The following is a 21,114-nucleotide window of genomic DNA, read 5'->3' as shown; positions in this document are numbered from 1 at the left end:
GCAAAATGTTGTGCCAATTTGGATGTTAGGGCAAAGTTCTATTTCTGAATTTTGATGAGCGATGTTGATCTAATCAGATTGTATATTGTATGGAAATTTATATAGTTGTGTGTGTGTATAGTTCTCTCTCGGATGTGGTTAGTTAAGTTGTGGATGTGTGGGTGTATAATTTAAAGTAAAATACCTACAATTTTGGCACAGATGTTATACCCCGTACTTAAATAACATTTATACGTAATTTTTTTCTCCTAAATGTTAACTGCTGTTTTAGCAAGGTGTTGAAATATTCTCTTGAATGAAGATACTAGGAGTCCATATTTACATTGATGATATACCAGAGCACTAACTATTTCAGTATGCGGTCATCCATCACCGCATACATTAAATACTTATTTCGACCTCGAAAAAGTAACTGAGTACACGGGCTACACGATATTGCTCCATAAAAACGATCATTAATTCAGTCCATACAATAATATCAATACTGGGTTATTGACGAACCTTTACACAAAGATAATAAACACTACATTAATTAATTTCATTCGCGTTAACCCACTTTCAGGGAAATGAAAACTATTTTGCAAAAAACATAATCTACTAATTTACTTGTTTTATGAACGCAGGTTCGCTATAAAAGATCCAAAATATGACATGCATACAAGATACGCACGAGCAACATAATTCTTCTTGGCTGTCGAGCAAAATGGATGACATATTAACGAACTCAAATATACCACCGGCTATAAGAAAACCATATAGAAATCAGAAATCGCACATTCCGCTACATCGGAAACATCAGATGGTGGACGAAAATCCAAAAGATTTTCCTCCCTTTGTATACTTGTCTATTTAAAAATAACTTTTATCGGAATAGCAGTGACATAAAGCGAAATACGGAACCTTTGATACACCCACATATTATTGGAAATATTTGTAAAAATGAAATACAAAGCATTGATACCACAATATATACAAATAGAACATCTAAAAATAAATAAAATTGATAAGCAAAAACAACACCGTTTTTCCGAATTTCCGCCGGTCCATGAATATTTTATGAAATAAGTTGAGTTTGAGTTTCATGTAAGTATACACAGGGTGAAACTTTCCATACAGATATAAACAATCCTAGATTAACCGACTTCAATTCGGATATGACAATTTTGTTACATTAATAATTCTCAGTTTTCCGGTATTGAACTAATGATATGCATGTACAAATTACATAGGCTATAACAAAACAAAGAAAATGTTTCAGTACATAGCAAAAAATTCAACATTTGTTAATGGCTAAAAGTCGCTATTTATCATTTAATTAAAGGTATAGGTATTACTAATTAATAGACGTCGCTATTACCTAATTGGGTCACTGAAAACGCTATTGTATTGGGAAACAACCCGGTTTCGTTTAGAAATTCTACTTTATGCATTATTTAGTTTCCTTCATTCTTTAGTGGGGTTTGTGATTTGTTTCCAACAAATTATATTGATTTGACGGTAACTCACGTCTAGTACTAGTCCATTGTATGTTTTAGGAAGTTAAAGAAAGGCTAGGTATTTTGTCATTTACAAACCCGATACAATATCGGTGGTTTTATCAGTACAATAGATTCTAAAACGGAGTCTTTTTAGTATATAATGTACAAATGCTAAAGTCCCTTAAGTTAGTTATCTTTGTAAAGAAGCGAACTAGCCTAAATACAAAGTATTCTAAACTAGGTAAACCTAACATAAATGAAAGGTAACATAGCTTACTGAGATTCCATACAACATGAGTGTCGTGAGCATCCGCCGAAATGCTCACAATGAACACAATGTAGGACTAATATTGTAGAGTACCATCCCAAGGGGAATGTGACCGGGTTAACTACATTTCAATCTCTAAGCGACACACGGTTCTAAATGGAATATATGTAACGCGAGTCTAAGGACAAGCCTCGACTCTTGACGTGACAGCAGATAGCACTGTAATTGTTTTATGGTAACACTCGTTTTACATAATGAAATGATACTGAAGGTTGGCTGTGTTCACGAACGTTTTAGAAAATTCGAATACACTGAAAGCTTGAATTTAAGAAAAGTCTTTAATACGAAAAGTGGTAACGTTTGTGGGTCACATCACAGTTATGTGAGTATTTTTGTCTCAAAGGACGAGAACGAAATGTATCTATCCACACAACACGAACTGTTTTTATAGAAGAAAGCATTTTGTCACGACAGGTGCCTACATCTGCCCTCTAAAATTTTACATCCAAAGTTGTCATTTATATGAAAGAAAAGAGATATGATAGATATCTCAGGACCGTACCTATGTTCAAACACAAAGCGCTTGGGACCAACGAAGGAAGTTTACTAGACAGGCATCGGAAAATAGACTTACAATTACGAATCGCGAGCACAAAACATTAAATACAATTTTCATTCAAAAGCTTTGCAGACAGAACAAAACAGAACTTTTTAAGCCCGAATGGTGCAGAACCACTTTAGTAATCACATGAGCGAAGCGCTGACAGCAAAGTTTACTACTTTTGTGCTTTTGCTGCAAAACATTCATTTATGACGTACAAACCAACAGAGGTACGTACATAGTAATATCTGCTTTGTGTTTCTAGAAAATAGTTTTCAGCCTTATTTATGAAGGCTTTAACATATAAAAATTCCGGTATTGCCTACAGTTAAAAGCATATAATTCGGCCTTCAGTGCCGGCATCCAATGAGATTGGCTTAATTAAAACAATCACTTATTTATTACGCAGCAGAAATACATCGCATTTTGTTTTCGTGTAACAGACTTTCCTACCCAATTGATTGGCCCTTTTTATGTTTTGAGTGTTTTAATCAACCATTTATTTATAAGCTCTAATTTTTGGAGACCCAATCCGACAGTGATTTACTCATACATAAGGTCTTAGAAAAATGTTTTATACATCAAACCACAGTGTATGTCTACGAACGTATGTCTAAGGACGTAAGTAGGTAGGTATGTATGATACAACGGAAAGAAGAACTCGTATAATTATAGATGATTGTTTTATTAATAACCTGTAACTGGATAACTCTCTGGTGTTTAATGACGTCTTACACGGATCAAGAATTTAACATTAAACATCACACTTAGGTACCTATCGAGATAGTTTTGGATGTACAATCGGCTGAGATGGATAAAATTATGGATGAATGGATGTTTATTATGTTTTCATGCAAAAGCCATTCGGTACGATTTTTGGTACGAAACCTGGCAGTTGGGTATACAGCTCATACATCAGAATAAAATATAGGCTGCTATTTAACCCGGTCAAGGAAGTATTTACTTTGGGACGCAGCTGAAACCGAAGGGAACGGCAAGCGATGGAACAATTTTGAAATGTTGGCGTTTATTTTCATTATGAATTCTCTTATCTCTGTTTTTCTTTTTTTTATATAAATTAAGTTCCCGTTCTAAATAAAAACTGATTATTTGTAGGTACGTATTAATAAACTAAGATATGGTCAAAGTTCAATAAACTAAGTGGTAGTGCACTAAGTAATTAGTCCCGTTGCATGTAACTCTACAAGGCGAGTCAAGGCGAACCGCAGTAAAAATATTTTTGCCTTCTAACTCACATAAGTGCAGTTTATTTAGAATGCCGTGTAATCAACGTGGTTTAATTAAAGATCAAGTCAAGTCGCAAATTCTGCAAAAGTGATGAAGATATTGCTGTTACAGCCTTTTTTTTTTATCGTCCCACTGCTGGGCACAGGCCTCCTCTCACACGGAGAAGGATTGAGCATTAATCACCACGCTTGCTCAATGCGGGTCGGAAGATATTGCATAAACTCAAAATTCCTTCGGATCATAAGTGAAACTTTTGCAATGAGCTTGTCTTTATTATTTTAACTTAGGACTATAAACCTTTCCTCTAGCTTTTACGATAAATCAACTAGGCTTCAGGATGAACTTAATCTAATCATCCTCAATCATTATAAATTGGCCTTCTGTGGCCCACTGTAAGTCGTAGGTTACTAAGTAAATAATATCCTAATGATATGTATAAAAAAACAAGCATAGAGTTGTGTATTACCAAGGTCGACTATAATACCAGTTTAAGTAAATATAACCTACATTGACTTAACCACATTGTTATAAACGGTCAGCATTCAACAAAAATCTTAATTAAAATACTTATTTATTGTAGCCGACCGCGATAAGAACGAATTAATTGTTTTATAATGGCATTATTAAATTGCTTCGCTTAACTCTTGTAGTTTATTAAATTCCGCTTGTAATCAATTTCGTACAATCACAAACGTGTGCATTGTTCAAATTCTTCGGTTACTTTGTTTAGAATATTAATTTAATTTCTAATTTTGTGTAAGTGCGTATTTTCTTCTGTACAGCTCACCTTGTATTATATACCTGCTTAGTTGTCCAACATGTTTGTTTGTGCATCGTAATAAACAAAATCCTTTAATCACTCGGCTAAAAATCTGTATTTTTAACAAAAAAAAATACCTGGGAAAGATCTCCTAAAACGCCCGTCCTTCATCACTATATTTTTTTGCTACAAAAACGCGGCACAACTAAATTCCAAGTTACTGGTGAATAAATTCTTCTGAGGATTTTATTTTTTTAAAATCTAAGTAGGCAGGTTTCCCTGACATACATCCTGAAAAAACATTCAACAGTCTATACAGGTGCATTTTAAGTAGGCACTATGGACGTACTTGCCTATGTCACAGGTATAAACTGTTGGCATTATTCCGACCTGACCCTATTTAATGTGGACCACTTGGTCACGCCACATCTTAGCTCGATAACTTCCTAACATTCACGTGAATGTGGCTCTGGTATATTTATGTAACAGTGGTATATAGTAAGTTCCTTGTATTGTATAGAAGCGGGAACGTTGTGTACTGTGTACAGTACAAATAAATACATTGTAGTAACACAGTCGAGTACACAAAGTCCACTGTTCCAATATGACTCCATTTCAAAGTTATGTTAGCACAAGTTTTAAAATATGTATTTTCTTCAAAGCAATATTTTCAATGACCGCAAACTTTTCGATCTCACGAAATAATATATTATTTGAAGTATGTATAGTCTGAAAGATAACCAATCAGCATCTCAGGGATTTAATCAATTTAATTTTAGAACCCCTGACAGCTAGTAATTCCTTCTGGCTGACATTTAGGTACACGCAACGTGGGTAGCCACTAGATACAATCAATGCTCCCATATAGTTTCAGCTCGGCATATAAACAAACACTATTTATATATTGCACATATACCCAGTGACATATAATTTATTACCGGCCGCCGACGCAGTCGTTTTAATTACAAGAATAAAATAATCCTGAAGCCTAAAGTAACGTAACGTTAACGTAAACTGTAACGTTTTGCAGAATTTCTTTCAGATTGATTTTGATGTCTTTCAGTTAAAATCGAAGATTGATAAGCATCAATCAAGTTCTTAACCGCCTTGGGTGAAGTATTTACACTGGATACTGGATAGCCACACGGATTAGACACACGGGTCTTCTCCACGGGATCCAAATTTTGGGCCTGCGAATGCCTATTCAAAATAAAAACTTTAGTCGCTCATAAAAACTAGTGCAGATTTCAAGTTACCTTTGCACCTATTTCGAGGTACATAACAGCAAGTTTCCAGCCAAAACATATGAAAAAAAACTTGATATGTCAGACATTGCGCTATTATATTTCAAAGCCAACACTACACAATGAGGTTTTGCATGTCACTCATACATTAAAACAGATAAGAGTTTCGAACAAAGGTGAATACTTGTTGAATAGCAACATTTCTTACGTGACTTATATGACCTAGGTCTAAACACTTTTGATAAGGTGTTGCCATGAACTTTAGAACCTCACCGTAACTGCCCATAAAAAGGTTGCATGACGTAATGTGGAAAGAAAATACTGTATTAGACATACCTACTGCAATACATATTCGCACAATTTTTTTTGCAATATCTATTGGAAGAACAAAACACGTAAAGGAATTTATGATTAGTATTTTTATCAGGTCAAAGGGCACACATAACATGTCGACAGTGTTCTATAAGTAAAACATAAGCCATATGTCTAACCTTTCTGGTCCCACGCGCGTGATTACGGGTCGCATATTCGTTCCTACACAGCAGCTATCGGGAAAATTAAAAGCCGATTATTTAAGCCAGCCGTTCACCGTAATCAATTTAATTTACACCGAGTTCTCGCTTATCTTGAATGTCGGACGCGGTCAAGGTTTAAAATTTTAAAGCTTTTGTTTTCGCGACTGAAGCGGCTCCGATTGGATCCAATACCCTGCATGAATAATACTGCTTTTCCGCTTTCAGAAATAAAACTGTAGGAAGATTTTGATATCAAAGACGTTATATTAGATTTACGATTTGACAAGCTCACGTAATCAATGCATTATGTTTACTTTTAAACATTAGAAAAATGCACTAACAATGGCATTTGTGTAGTACCGATAAAACTCACGCCAACTCTGATCGTAACCTTCCAATACAACTCTAAATCTAAACAACCACAATAAACAAGGCACAACAATAAAAAGTTACACAAGAAACATTACTCCAATCTACTTAATACGTCGTACACATGAACGGCATTACGTAACCTCAAGCAAGCAAACACACACGTGCAAAAGCGAAACTAAGACCGCGCAGAGAATGTGCGCAAAGGTGCTGCGTTCTTCGCAGCCGGGGCAAACTCGGTAATTACTAAACACTGTAATAACAACCCGCAACGTAAAGGTTAATGAGTAATACAAACATGAAACGTTTGAATCCGACCAAATTGTATAGCCCTAAGTTACACTTTCTGTGGTACTAAGCTGGTGGTTACGAAGGAAACGCATACATAACACGGTTGAATACATTCTCATTGCAGGCCCTAAGTCAAAGTATAAAGCATGCAAACAGTCAGGCCACACGTATGTTCTTAGCACAGCAACTGCACTTGATAGGTGATAGGTCACGTTTATTCACACTGCGTCAGGTATACAAGCACCTCAAAGGTAAAGATCACGGTTAGACTCACAGAATACGCAAAAAATCTTGTTAGAAACTTTTTTTACAAAATTAATTTAGTTTACTTAAGTAAAGAAACTTTAGTACTCGTGCCCATAACTTTCGTCAAAGCAGTTGCCGTGCCAAAAGCATCATGTTACAAAGCAATAGACGTACATTAGACGTGACAATGATGGCCGCCGGACCTAGCCCCATGACCAGATATAGGAGCAGCTCCAACATCTTGTATCGCTCGTGGAAGATCTGCTGGTACGTGATGCCGAGGACTGCCAGCAGCCAGATCACCCACCGCAGTTCTCTCAACATCCAGCAGGACAGCGTGCCCACCGTCAGCCACGGGAAGTACGAACTCGCGATGAATATGTAAATCATTGCCCGGTCGCAACGGTGCAGGAAGTGTTTCATTTTACTGTGAAATTTAGTTCGCATTTAGCACAAACAGTTTAGTATAGAATTAACATTAGAAGTATGCTAGCTTGGTTTTATGGTACAGGCTGATCAATTAATTGCAGTGGTTTAAAGTGCATGAGCAAGGATGATGCTATATGAATATTACGTATGTTATTAACGCTAAAGTTGCATAGAGAATACTGTGAAAAAGCCAGGAACGCACAAATTTTTGTGTTGGCAAAAAAAGGATCCTTCCTTGTAAGCTTTACTCGAGGTGTCTGAGGTTTTGTGGCTAGATAATGTCAAAAGATAAATATATAATTTTTCCAAGAGCGCGTAGCTAGCTAAAGTCTATTAAAACTGCAGACAGGGCTTCGTTGGCCTTTGGTTTGGTTCTCGACCAAAAATAAGCCCACTCATCTCTTGCAGAGTGTAAAAGCAAATCTTGACACAGTGACACGATAGCGTCCACACTCGCGAAGTTTTAAAACCGTTCACACTTATAGTATTCCACTCTGAAAAGGATAAATTACTCTCAAATTCAGTACATGCAAATATATTTTTTTGTTATAAAAAGGCTGTTATCTGAAGGCAACTGAAAATTGATAGTTCTACGACTTGTTTAAGAAAAGTTTAATTCACTGGAAAAGAGCATCCAACACACAGCATATTCAGCTCTGAGCTCTGCATAGCTTAACGTAAGCCTATTATACGTGGCTTTAACCACTCAATCCAGGCTTTGTTGCTGGGAAAACTATAACTAGGTTACTCAATGCCTATAGTGCCTAGCTGGATGATATTAAAATAAAGAAAAGCATTTGTTCCTTAATCCCATTGCATTCCACTAGACTGATTCAACAGCCAAGCCAGGACTTGAAGAACGCAAATACCAAATCGTTTTAAATGGCATACGTAAACAGTTTCTTGCTCCCGGTGATAAATCTATCGTTTTGCATAACCCCAATTAAATATTCAAATGATAGCATACTTAAAGACAACAATGGGCGTTAGAGTAGGTCGTGTAATCCCTACGCGGTATCGTTCGCCCTTTACGATCTTTTAACCCTTACTTATTCAGGGAAAGAGTCATTGATACGATATACACAGAGTCATTGTCCTTTATCACTATGAGAATACACTAGATATATATAAAACAAAAACTAAAATAACTGAAATCAAATCAATCTTCATGTATAATATTAGATCTGAAAATATCGTAATATGATTAAACGCGTTGTCGAAATTCTTTTGATGAAAAACTCAGGTACATTTCTCCTAACTATCACTTAACGGCCAAAAATAGCTATGCAAAAGACATCCTTTTCAATCTAAAGTGGAAAATTAAATCCAATTTAGCCATTCAGCCATTGAGGTAATCCATCGTTGCCTTTGCCATTCTTCACCCACACAATACACTAATTCAAAACCGCATGTCGTACGGTAACACATCTCAATAGCCTAAACGTTGTGGTCTTAACGAGCCATTTCCTGCGACCGACCTTGCTCCAGCAGATGAAGCCTTAGTACTTACAAGGACTTGCTATTTATAAAACATAACACCCTTCATGAAACTATGTCGTTTGCAGGCTTTCGTTCAAGTTACCAAGGCTTCGTAAACGTGACTATTATGTTTTGTACAGGTGCTTAGAGTAAAGCTGAAATTTTGCCTTATAGGCAAAAATTGAGCACGTTGATACTTCGTAACAAAAAGCAAATTCAGTTGTAGAACGTACATCTTTACTGGTTTCCAATTAAAAGTTCATTATATTTGGTACGGCAATTGATAATCCGATTGGTAAAATTACCCACACTTCACCACGTAGTCCAAGAGCCTCTTTCGAAAAATATTGTGCTTCAGCTTACACATTGTTTGAAAGCATAATATCTCAAACAACGTGTAATATGCATAATACGTAAAGAAGCTACGATCCGTTCTCATCTCGCAAGCTATCAACAGAGTACATTAATATCCGTTCCGTTCAATATATTTTATCAATTTAAACATATTCCGACACGAGCTCTACAGAATACAGAAAATTGTATCTGAAATGTGTCAGAAATCTAATTTCCATACCACGAGCAATGTAACGCGGCTGAAATTATTTCCATACAAGCTTGTAGACGGAGCCATTTTTCATGCATTGTGTCGATTTGTGTCAGATACAGCAAAGCATACTTGATTGTTTAAGCTCCCATTTTTAGACTACAGTACACAATAAAAACACAGTAGTCCTACTGATACATTATGTAACTTTTAACTATAAATTACCCGGTGCCACCATTTACATGTTTGTTTATTGTTTACAAGTCGAACGATGAATTATTATCATCTTAAGCGATAAAAAATAGAATGCCAATAACGTTATTATTGAATTCATATCATTAGTCACCAGCAATGACCATGTGCTCGACGATAAAATTGGACCGTTTAGTAAACGATCCACATCGTTCATCGAAATTACACTGTAATTTATCATTCATTCGAATGCCCACCATTTGTAAACTTTTCAAAGGAAATTACCGGCTGCGTATTTTTTTATTTATAAAGCAATTTAGGAAACTAGTTCCCGTTTTCTGTTGCAATACGTAACGAATATGATACACACAACTATATTTTTCAAATATTTGATCGCGTTAATTTTGTTGAGAGACGGCTTTGTTATTTCATCTATAAATCCGGCTTCGGCAGAGCTCTAAAATTAGACATCCCTTACTCTGTAAACAGTTGCTATAGATAGAACTGTGTAGGTACGTGTAGGTTGGCCGGTCCCTAATATCACTTCCATCTGTATAGTCTATAGCCAGGATTAATCTCTTTGAGGCGTCCCCGAGGCAGTTGCAACCCTCTTGCTTGGCTGCGCGTCCCCTCTCGCTCACTGGCTGTAAAGGCCGTCTGTGCCTGACTTTCCATTTGATGGAAAAAAACGGATAAACCCTTGTGAGACGTTATATTTTAATATTGTGTATCTGTTGATGTAAAGGAAACTTAACTTTAAAAGATGACAGATGTAGGAGAAAATGTTAATAATTTCACTAGAGAGTGTGGAAGCATGCAAGCTTTTTAAGATATAGAAAAACCATTACCAACATGTAAACGTTGCAACAGTCAAAAGAAAATCACAATTAGCACCACAACAAAAAAATCTTCATCATATTCCATAAATAATAAGGTTGTTACAAATTCTTGGCAATGTAAGCAACTTAGCTTCGAGAATAGAATTTGATGATAGACCCCCTGTGCCAAGGCCTATAGCGGCAATAAATTAATTATTCACTGGAACAATTTTGTGAGGCGTGTGTAGTGGGAAATACTTCGGGGTAATTGTATCACGTAGCACGTACTTCCTAATGAAATAACCTGTGTTTTTGTTGGGGTGAAGGTTTATGCCAAAAATTGCGTGTTCATTTAGGTCTCAAACAGGTTCGTGTGCTGTTTTACTATTTAGGTTATTTACTTTGTTAGCACTTTGCTTAAACAATTTAGCAGTGTTATAAAAAGCATTTTACAAGCCTTTATAAAAACTTTAAATGTACGTATCTGTATAATTAATGTAGAATTGGAGTTGGCCAAAATTGAAACAAGCCGTGTTACGTTAAAAGCCTAGTTTACACTAGGTTTCAAGAGTATTCCCAAAGTTCCCACTGTACTTATATCAATTTAAGCCTCAAAGATTCCTCCGCACCTAACTAGGCCCAGGGGCTTTGTACATAATTCTTCCACGTCCATTAGGTATAATTAATAATAGAGCGTAGTTTAACTAGTTTTTAAGTTGCTTCGATTTCATACTGCTCTTGTTACAGCCTTCAATATGTTACTCCTAGAATGTAATAAACATGAGAAGTATATAAAAAATAAGGGCAATAAAATCACAACTTCGTGTCTACACAGAGAATATTTGTGATATAACCGACACTCGTCTTGATACAAGACTATTTTTTAATCTAGCCGGCTGTCACGAGGAGCAACAAGGGTACGTGTAAAGTGGCAATAAATCAGCTGTACGTCTAGCGGAGACCGACATCCGTATACACGAGGAGACTTGTCACTATGAAGCGTTGAATAACACCTAAATCATACACGGTGGAACAAGAGCTGCAGAGTCAGAGCATGGCAACACAGATTGCTCCAACGGATACTATGGCGATATTGATGATTCTACACCACAGCGACATGATTAAAGACCCACAGATGGTAAGACTATCTGAATTGGCAGACTTCCAATCATAACCATCGTTGTTGGAAGCCATTATCTTACGTAGTACGACTACGATAGTGGTCTTTTGTTATTAGGGTAGTTCCTGCTTTTGTTTCGTCATGAATATTTGCATACGAGTTGTAGGAACTGCCAGTCACGACGCTTTACTAAATCTTAATTTTGTCTGATGTGCGACGACGGAGAGCTTCATGATGAAACAAGACAGGTGAACAATACATAGTAATTAGTAATTATTGTTTGAAGACCCATATCGAAGTCAGCAGATCCATGTAAACCTACACAAGCGAAGACGAGATAATTACCAATTACAAAAGGTCAAAGGTGTATTGCTAATTCCGATTACCCTTCTCAAATTCGTATTGGAATTACGCATCGGTTCGTTGAATTAATTGGATCCAACTGAAATGACTTCGCCATTTAAGATTAATCGATAAGATTGTTTAAAAAGTCAGCCTATTCATGACAAGTTCACAGGAAAGTTTGAACTTTAACAATAGAGCTATTTATAGACCGATTATGTTTTACGTTGATTGGTAAGTCCGTCAAATAATCCTTTCAAAGCCTGAAGTCTTCTTCAGTTTAATTCATCTGTTATTTCCAGAACAATTGCATTGTTATGCATATTTGAAAAAAGAAAGCCGAGTAAGATTTGCATAATTTTTACACTTACTAGAAGAAACCATTTTGTAACTGGACTGAAAATGAATCCAGCACGAGAGAGGTATAATTGCGGCTTTTTCGTACTTCAGTTGTCTTTCCCAGTTACAGCTGGAAATCTTTCACTCAGATCTTTACTTTTAAAGATAAAACCAGCCAACAACGATGCCACAAACAGTAATGACGCTATTCTACACTCGTTGGGAATTTCAAAAGCCTTTGTCAAAATGTTGCGCTTGACTGATCAAGGGCTAATTAACTTAATTAGTTTCAAAGGTTTTATTTCAAAGATTCCGCTGTCGAAATAATTGTTGCCACTGGTTGAAACGTTGGAACTGTAACTACGAGCGCTAAAGCATTGCTTGCATTCCCGGAGTGACCTTGCCCTAATTAATCACCGCATTCATCCCTATCCAGTTCGATCAGGGAATTTATGGCTCAATAAATAGGAAATTTGTGTTGGCTGTAAAGCTTTATGCGAAGTTAACCAAGTTAGCAGATGTTGGGAATTTAGGTATACGACCGACGCCATGATCAGTATTGCTATAAGTCTCTGTGAGAAAATCCTTTAGTAGGTATGCGAAATATTATATCGTTACCGTAACAACCAAGTCCTATAGATCGATGACACAATACTGTACCTACAATAGGTGTTCATACATGCGATCCTCAACCGCCTACGTTTTGTGAGACATATCACGTAGAATTTCATATAAAACGTAATATTCGATACACGCCAAAGCTAGTTTGATAGGATCAAGCTAATCTTTGTAGCCTTGGCTGGATATTAAATTACCTATTTTAGAAGCCATTTTGGCGATTATTGACACGTATAGCATGTAGCTTAACTGTACGAGTATGTAGGCAATATGAACTGGCACGAAACCCATAAAAAGGAAAGGAAAATGTGGGCCTTCGTTTAAGTAAAAGATTTTCAATTAGAAGGCAGTGTTTGGAATGTTCCCTAATGAATTGGGAACAGCTCACTCTCCATCCCATGAGAACGCAATTACCCTTAGCGAATTATTACTGCTTAGTAATCACTCTGGCTGAATACGAAGATTAACAAACATTTATTTGTCGCCATACAATACAGAACGTAATCCATCCAAATGTATGCTATTTTTGTACCTGTCATTTCTTCGCAATACTCAGAGTAAAAAAATACGTTCGATCGCACATAATCGAGGCCAGTCCCACATTACAACGGAAAATATGGGGTGGGTCATTGCAAAGATATGTAACGAGGGCGAGTTCTTACTTAGCTAAAACCTACCGCAGTTTCGTTCGAAAAACTTTGGTAGAAACGGTCAAAGTTTTGTGCGAGAGTGCAAACTTTACACATTACTTTCGATACAAGTGATTGAAGCTGGCGAAGAGGGCCATTTGATACCCAAGGACGTAGTAGGTCGACTTCAAAGTAATTATAAACTATATTTTGGTACGCCTGAGCCGCAGGACGGTCCAATATCTATGATCTAAAGAGGTCCTTAAGTGGCGTATCGGCATTTCAAACAATTTATTAACTTTCAAAACGTCTGTAATGGAATTTATCTTATGCTTTTTGGTACTAACTCGAATGATGCCCATTTATTTCACAGCAGTTTCATGTTCCATACAATAACCAAAATTACTAAGTTGAACTGGTACCTAATTAAAAGCTCGTGGAAAGCTCGCAGAGCAGCAGACGTGTGGCTCACGATAAACAGAGCTGACATTAAAATCTTTATGCCTTAGTGGCGAGTTAGTGCAACTTTAGTGTTAATAACATTACTTTCAGCGGCCATATTATTTCACGTTAAAGCGATCTTTGCGAGGTGGAGGTTTGTTATAACGTGTGATAATACGACCGTGTGACATTTAAATCAGTTTTACTTTGAAGGAAGATCTGAAGCGATGAAAAGCAATTAAGCACAAAATACTGTTTGTAATTTTCAACTCACGTATCAGACCTACAACAGCATACTGAATGGAAGGTGGTGGACACCGCGAACAGGAGGCACAATGCCAGCCCGTATACAACGGCGGCGATGGCTTGCGGCGCGTTCACGGAACGCGTCAGCAACTCCCGCGCGCCGAGCGACGCAGGCGCAACGCATAGCGCGTGCGTGCATACGTTCGCTACGTTCTCGACCTGTGGACAAAAGATAACTAGTTAAATTTCCAAAATCCCGAGACAATTGTTTAAATGACAGTTTGATATAGAATGTGGGCGTTTTAAAAAGGGCACTAACAATTTGCGCCAATTAGTCTTTTAAGCGACGTGGGCATTATACAGGTAACGGCTATTGGAAGTAAGTAAGCTTTATTGCCTGTCCACGTGGATATCTAAACCACAATATTTCTCGATACATAACTCGTGTCTGCTTAGAATGCATGTCAAACACTACACATTTTACTCTGTCATAGTGCGGTATGGGTATTGCACTTCCTAGCAAATTGGATTTTTATCTCGATAGCTTTTGTATGCCGTTCGGTCGAACAGTTTCAGTTTTCCCATATCACTTTAATACAATCTGGAACACATTTTACCTGCGTACAATTTAGCAGATATTGCAGCAACAAATATTGGCAGGTGTACGCGAACAAGAGACTAACAACGAATCATACATATACAGTAAGAAATGGGGATACTATTTATCCTTTTTATTAAAGTCACCTTTTAAATAAAATGCAGGTAGTGCAGGTACATGTCAGCGAGACAATACTTATAATGCTTTTCTACCTCTAGAAATGTTATTTCTCGAAGCAACGACTCGATCCGTACGTAACATAAAATACGGTTTTATATCTTCTTGTAAAGGCAGGATAAGTTAAATCCCTCTCGAGACCGAACGGAACACCAGATAGGTACAAAAATATTCGTTTGTGTTTTAAAGAAGCTCACCTTAACAAAGTCTAATCGCAAAGGTCATCATCGGCCTAGCTTTTTCCTACTACATTGGGGTCAGCTTTCAGTCTAACTAGATGCAACTGAGTATCACTGTTTTAAATGGAGCGAGTGACTATCTGTCCTCTTCAACCCAGTTATCCGGGCAACCCGGTATCCATGGTTGTGGTTGTAGTCACATATCGACTGGTCAAGGATGTTGAAATGAAAGCCAAACTCAAACTGTTATTGTCAATATGCCTCGGACTCTACACGAACAAATTGCTGCAAAAGCTATCCTAGCTTTGATAAATGATGCAAAATTGTTGCATTAAACATTCAGCCTTGCATAAGTCTTCTTTAGTTTGCTAAATAAAGATTACAAAGTACATAATAGTAATAATAGAAAATGGAGTAGTGTTTAAATTGGATCAACTTATAGGCGTACGCCCATCACTAACAGGCTTACTGACAACTAGTTCGCTATTACTTTGCTATTTTAATAATATTCTATTAAAAATTCTTTCGCTTCCATGTTCTATGTAATAAAGTTTCCAAGAAAATGAACGGGAAACTGCAAAGAATTGCAACTTGCTTTCTCGGGAAATATCGGAGAAAGAAAGCTTAGTAACAAGTTGATTGAAATTAATAATAAATGTAGGTCTCCTCGTTGCCACGTGTAGGAATATCGTGTTTAAAGTATGGACATTTTATAGTTAAACACACTGCACACACCAACCAAAGCTACCTATAATATCGTTTAGTTTTGATCTGTGGTAAGGCTATAAAATATAGTATTTTGGTTTATATCAAACATAGAAGTGGACCGTAGTACGAGCTATAAATCCTGAACCATTGAAAGAAATTGAATCTGGGCAAAAAAATGTACTACTTTTTTTTCAGACGAGAAGTCCCTGCAAAGATTGCAAACCAAAATACACTGATTTTATCTGGACGTCGATTATATCTATTACCAATGCGGAAGCTGAACAATAAGCAAAGGTATCATTACAGAAATATAAATGAATCATATAATTAACCGTAAGTAATCTGAGTACACAGACATGCGCTAAATAAAACCGCGTAACTAAACAAATGACTACAGATGTCAAAGTTCAACCCAGGTTAATTGCTATTCATCAAATGTTCTAAAAAGACATTTGGTGGGAACAAAGATAAGTTCATAGATGTTTGTTATCACTTGCCACTCAAGGTGTCTTATTGTGTATTATTAAATAAATATGGGCTGTGGGCAACAATGATGGGTTTTAAGCCATGTTTGCTTCTATAATATGTTTGATGGAAAGGAAAATATTTATTGATAAGTTCAAATATGTACATACCTTTGACAACGATAAGATAAAGAGATGAAGACGATTATATTCATCTAATGTTCCAGTATAATTAATTAGTAATTAGGATTCGAACAAAACCTTTATAGTGGCTTATGTAAGACACATAACTGCGATCTTATCTAAGCTATTCTAAGCTTTATCTATCTAATAACACAGTATAGGCTTCTCTTTGTTCGGGTCACTCTCTCGGTCAGCCGTTAATCGGCGCCACATGTGACCTGTAATATTTCTCGGCCACCAACCGCATAGGGGCCTCCCACGCCTTGTTTTGTTGACTATACCCAGGGCCGTAACTAGACTTTTTTGTGCGGTGCGGGTTTCTGATATTGCACCCTTATCATAGACGAATTAGAAGTCTTGGCCTCCCCAGGGTTTTCTTTCGCCATCACAATTGCATCACCCTTTATTACAAACTACGTAATGATTTAATGCGTGTATGCCAATTTCAGTAACCCACCGCGGCTCAATGTGTTAATTTGTGATCGCATAAAGTACTTATAATCCGATGAAAAAGAAATGAACAAGAAGGCGCGAGAGGAGCCTGTTATTCTGTTTAGAGTACTTAAAAAGTGCAGTTATATTCCCATTAACCCATTTACTCGAGAGAAATTTATGTCTAAGTATTGTTTGCTGTGAATGGGCTATTAGAGGAAAACTTGGTCGTGGTTCGCACCTCTCCTGATTCTGTTCCCTGAGCCTGGGCGAAATCGACACAACCCTAGTTTCGATACTGGCTATATCCACACAGTATTACAGTGAGGAAAGTTTTCTTTATATGCTTAGGGTTGGGTGGGCAATATGGAGCATGGAAATACCAAATAAGATGGGTATTCGACCTTTATGGGGTCGCTCGATTTAGCTACCGCTCATAGGGCGCGCAGGGTTTATGGGGTCAAGTGCCCAAGGGACTCTAATTACAAAATAATGGATCAATGATATTCCGATCCCTGCTCATTATGGGCCATTTGGGAATATTTCGAACATGAATGGGGAATATTCTATTTTAGATTTGAAATCTCTTACAAGTAATAACTTATTAGTAGGCAGTGTTTACACTCAAGGCTAGATAACTCGTACTTGACTTGACGTGACTTAGGCTACCGCAATTATGTGTTTACTATGAATAAATTATTACATGCGTTCCTACTTACGCTAATCATAGTAATTGGGGCAGTTAGGTGACTATTCATATTTTCGTTTCTAAGTAATCATATGTTATTTCGCGCTATTGTTTCTATTTTTGTGGATTTAACGAGATTTGGAATCTCTGTTCTTTCTTGGAACGTGCGTGAAATTTTAACATAGATAAACTCTGTTCGGTTTTATTTGCTACCAAGCAAGATACGGATTTTTTTAAGCGTCTGTCGTACAGAGAAAGAGCAAATTGCAAAAAAAAAAATACGAAGCCTTATTGTAAGTAAAAATGTATGTTGGAATCAGAAACAAAGGACCTAAAGGACGAAGTTATCAGCGACAAGAAAGTGAGGTTTTAGGTGAGAATGGTAAATAATGAAGCCTCCCGCAGTTCAAATAAGTAGGTAGGTAAGGATCTACGGATACACCCTCGCAAAAACTTTTCAAATATAAAACAGACATGTTCTCGTGACGTGATGTTCAAAATGATGTTTTAAGTTTTTTACGACTGCCGTTTTCTCGAGAATATCATAAAGCATAGCTCTAAAACAATGCGTGAAAAATCATTACTAAATAGAACTGCTCAATCCGTTCCAGCAATTTCGAGATTTATGCGTGCATAAAGATAAACAGACAACGAGATACGAATACGATTGAATGACAAATGAATAAACATGAATGAACAATACATAATATATGGGAACGGAGAGCCGTTATAACAATCAATATACCGAATGTTTAATGGGAATATTTACGATATTACGATAAAACCGGTGTGTATGATTGATGATCGTGAAATAATCGTGTGCGGTAACATCCCCTCATCGCGTGACTCGTGTCGTGATTGCACGCTCGTACTTCATATCAACCAGACAGATACCAACACGGTTAATTTTGTATGTAAACACACGTTACATAATATTTATACACTACTCTCTTCACGGGTGCACTGAGCAAACATCATCTCTGGAAGTGCAATAAAGATAAAATAGAAAAATCTTTGCGATATTGATGTAGCTGAGTGGTGGATACTCTGGGAACTTTTAAAGTGGTTTGTACAACTTGGTAATGTTGTAATAGATTCCCAGGATGGTTGGAGTTAGACATTGGGTCTTCAGCTTTGCTAATGGAAGTGATCGTCATTGATACTGGCAGCTCGGGAACACAGACATTATTGCCATTAAAATCCGTTGGAGTAGCAATGTAATTAGTTAGACCCTTTATCTAATATCTGGAAAGTTTCCCGTTTTAATCTAAAAGGTCAGATGGCAAGGCAACAGGTTATCAGTTATCACTGAAGGAATGACATTATTTTTCATTTGCTGGCGCAGGCATTGCAAAGGGAAAAGACAGTTTGGAAATTTCCTAAACTTTTTATTACCGCAAGGGGATTAGAATCCGGCTTTTCATGGATCCGTACAGAATGACAGATTTCGTTGTGTAAATTAACTTAATTTGCGTCTCGACACATTTTCGATGTGCTAATAGAAGATAATGATATCTTTATTTATGTTACATATCAGTAGCAGGATATGGTATAATTTTGTGTGTAAACATATGTAATGTAATCAGTGTTAGTTGTCTGTTATATGTACGTGGTGTTTGTTGAAGAATTACGTTTTGTCGTATCAGGAGAACTAATATTACGCGGATAGAATACAGCAGAATTCGATAGATGCATGACGCTTAGACGGCAAATCACGAAGTTCTCACAAATCAATTTAGCGTTTCCGGTATTTTGACTATCAATCATTTTCTTTGCGGATTTTGGACTCAACTTTAGTGTTATCGTTATTAAAGAAGGCGCGCGTAAATTACGGCATGTTTTACATCCATCAAAACAGCTATTAAAACCTCTGTTGATGGGGAAGAGTATCGGAATAGATGTTGGGCGCCATTAAACGATCGTCGGTACCTCTATAAGAAAAAAAAGAATCGTTTCGTTATGCTTACGTACGGTAGCTTTGACGTCAGTTCTATGAGGATTATGTCAAAAAAGTACCATGTGTTAACAAAACAAATTGTTTTTTTTTTTATAGAAACTGTGCATTAGGAGCATATTTTTTAAAGATAATAAAGCTATTAAGGATTCATTTTGTAACAACCACCAATTTGGTTTAAAATTTGGATTTTTATTTGCAATGGCAGCCATTGCAGGTAAATATAGTCTCAAGATTCAAGTTGACTTTCATCATAAGTAAAGCGTATATAAGTTAGTTAATGAAGTTTTTATCAAAACATTTACTTAATAGAGTGCAGTGGCCTACAAATAATAGCTGTGATGCAACTATTGACAAATCAACATAATTTATCATGCATTCAAGGCGGTACATTCATTAGTTTATTAATATGTATCAACTTTAGTTAAGGTCCTTCAATTTACAAAAATGTATTAAATTATACACATGTTTGCAATTACAAAAATACAAGTAGTTTGTTTATGTGAATTTATGATGCTTTTTTTAAATCATCAGTGTATTGATTTATGTATATTCTTGACTTGTAAGAAAGCCGCTTTAATTATTTTTTTTTTATATGATTTGCCATCAATAGTAAGATTTTAAAACATAGAAGAATAAAGCAGACTTTTTTAGCTATTGCAGATATTGTGTCCATAATGTTTATTCAATAAAAATCCTTAGTACCTAATTCATTATTCAGAAAACTTGATATTTTCTGTTGTTATCAATATTTAAATAAATAAGAAACACAGATTCAATACCAACACTTTTGCAATATTTTGGTAGCAAGTAGTGTTACAAAACAGAACAAGAACTGGTTTATAAATAAATATAAAAAAACAGACTGCATGTTCACCTAAACATGTGAAAAAAAAATACAAAATCTTAACTGTTGTTGTTCACTGACTCATTATAAGTTAAAAATGTTTGAGTAGTTTATTTTTCTCAGTGCAAACAGAAAAATAAGAAACTAATTTGTATTAAAACTGTACTGGAACATTAAGAATTATATTTTAATCCTTCAATTGCTGCCACTGATAATGAAAATTGCTATGCTACCCGATATGTTTTAAAAGCAACATTCTAATGTTTGAAATAATATTTTTATATTATGCGCGAAAAGCTACTCACCGTCGTGGGCACATAGGCCCTGTTCGCGGTGGCCTTCTCATTCATCCATTTCACCGTCTTCAACTTCTCCCAAGGAAGATCGTAGTGGAAATAAATCTTACTTTCATTGAACTTAGATTTAAATTTCATTATTATCACAGAAAACAAGCTTAGAACGTCACCCATTTATACGTTTTTTCTGTATGGCAGCTGAATGTTAAATGGTCATGAGACCAACAACTGCACGGTTAATCTTGTAAGGATGTTACCATTCATGTTAGTAATTCAATTTACATTTTTCTAGATTTAAAACACATTTTTGTCTCTTTTTAATTTTACAACCACCTCGGTCGATGCGATATGATATGACGGAATGGAATTTG

The 21,114-nt window shown here is 36.3% G+C and overlaps 1 protein-coding gene across 1 annotated transcript in view; it reads right to left on the bottom strand.

Moving 5' to 3' along the window:
- The window catches only part of LOC110375814 (monocyte to macrophage differentiation factor), a 26,755-nt gene extending 5,641 nt beyond the window's left edge, over positions 1–21,114 (bottom strand). Inside the window, exons 1-3 of the mRNA XM_021334074.3 lie at positions 20,753–21,114; positions 14,246–14,436; positions 7,195–7,447 (exon numbers count right to left, since the gene is read on the bottom strand). Coding sequence (XP_021189749.1) covers positions 7,195–7,447; positions 14,246–14,436; positions 20,753–20,917 — 609 coding nt within the window. The 5' untranslated portion in view covers positions 20,918–21,114. The remainder of the gene's footprint in view (positions 1–7,194; positions 7,448–14,245; positions 14,437–20,752) is intronic.

Source organism: Helicoverpa armigera, chromosome 18 (genome assembly GCF_030705265.1).
Source record: "Helicoverpa armigera isolate CAAS_96S chromosome 18, ASM3070526v1, whole genome shotgun sequence".
Classification (NCBI taxonomy): Eukaryota; Metazoa; Arthropoda; class Insecta; order Lepidoptera; family Noctuidae; genus Helicoverpa; species Helicoverpa armigera.
Note: the sequence above shows the minus strand (reverse complement) of the source record. Positions and strands in the feature narration are given on the sequence as shown.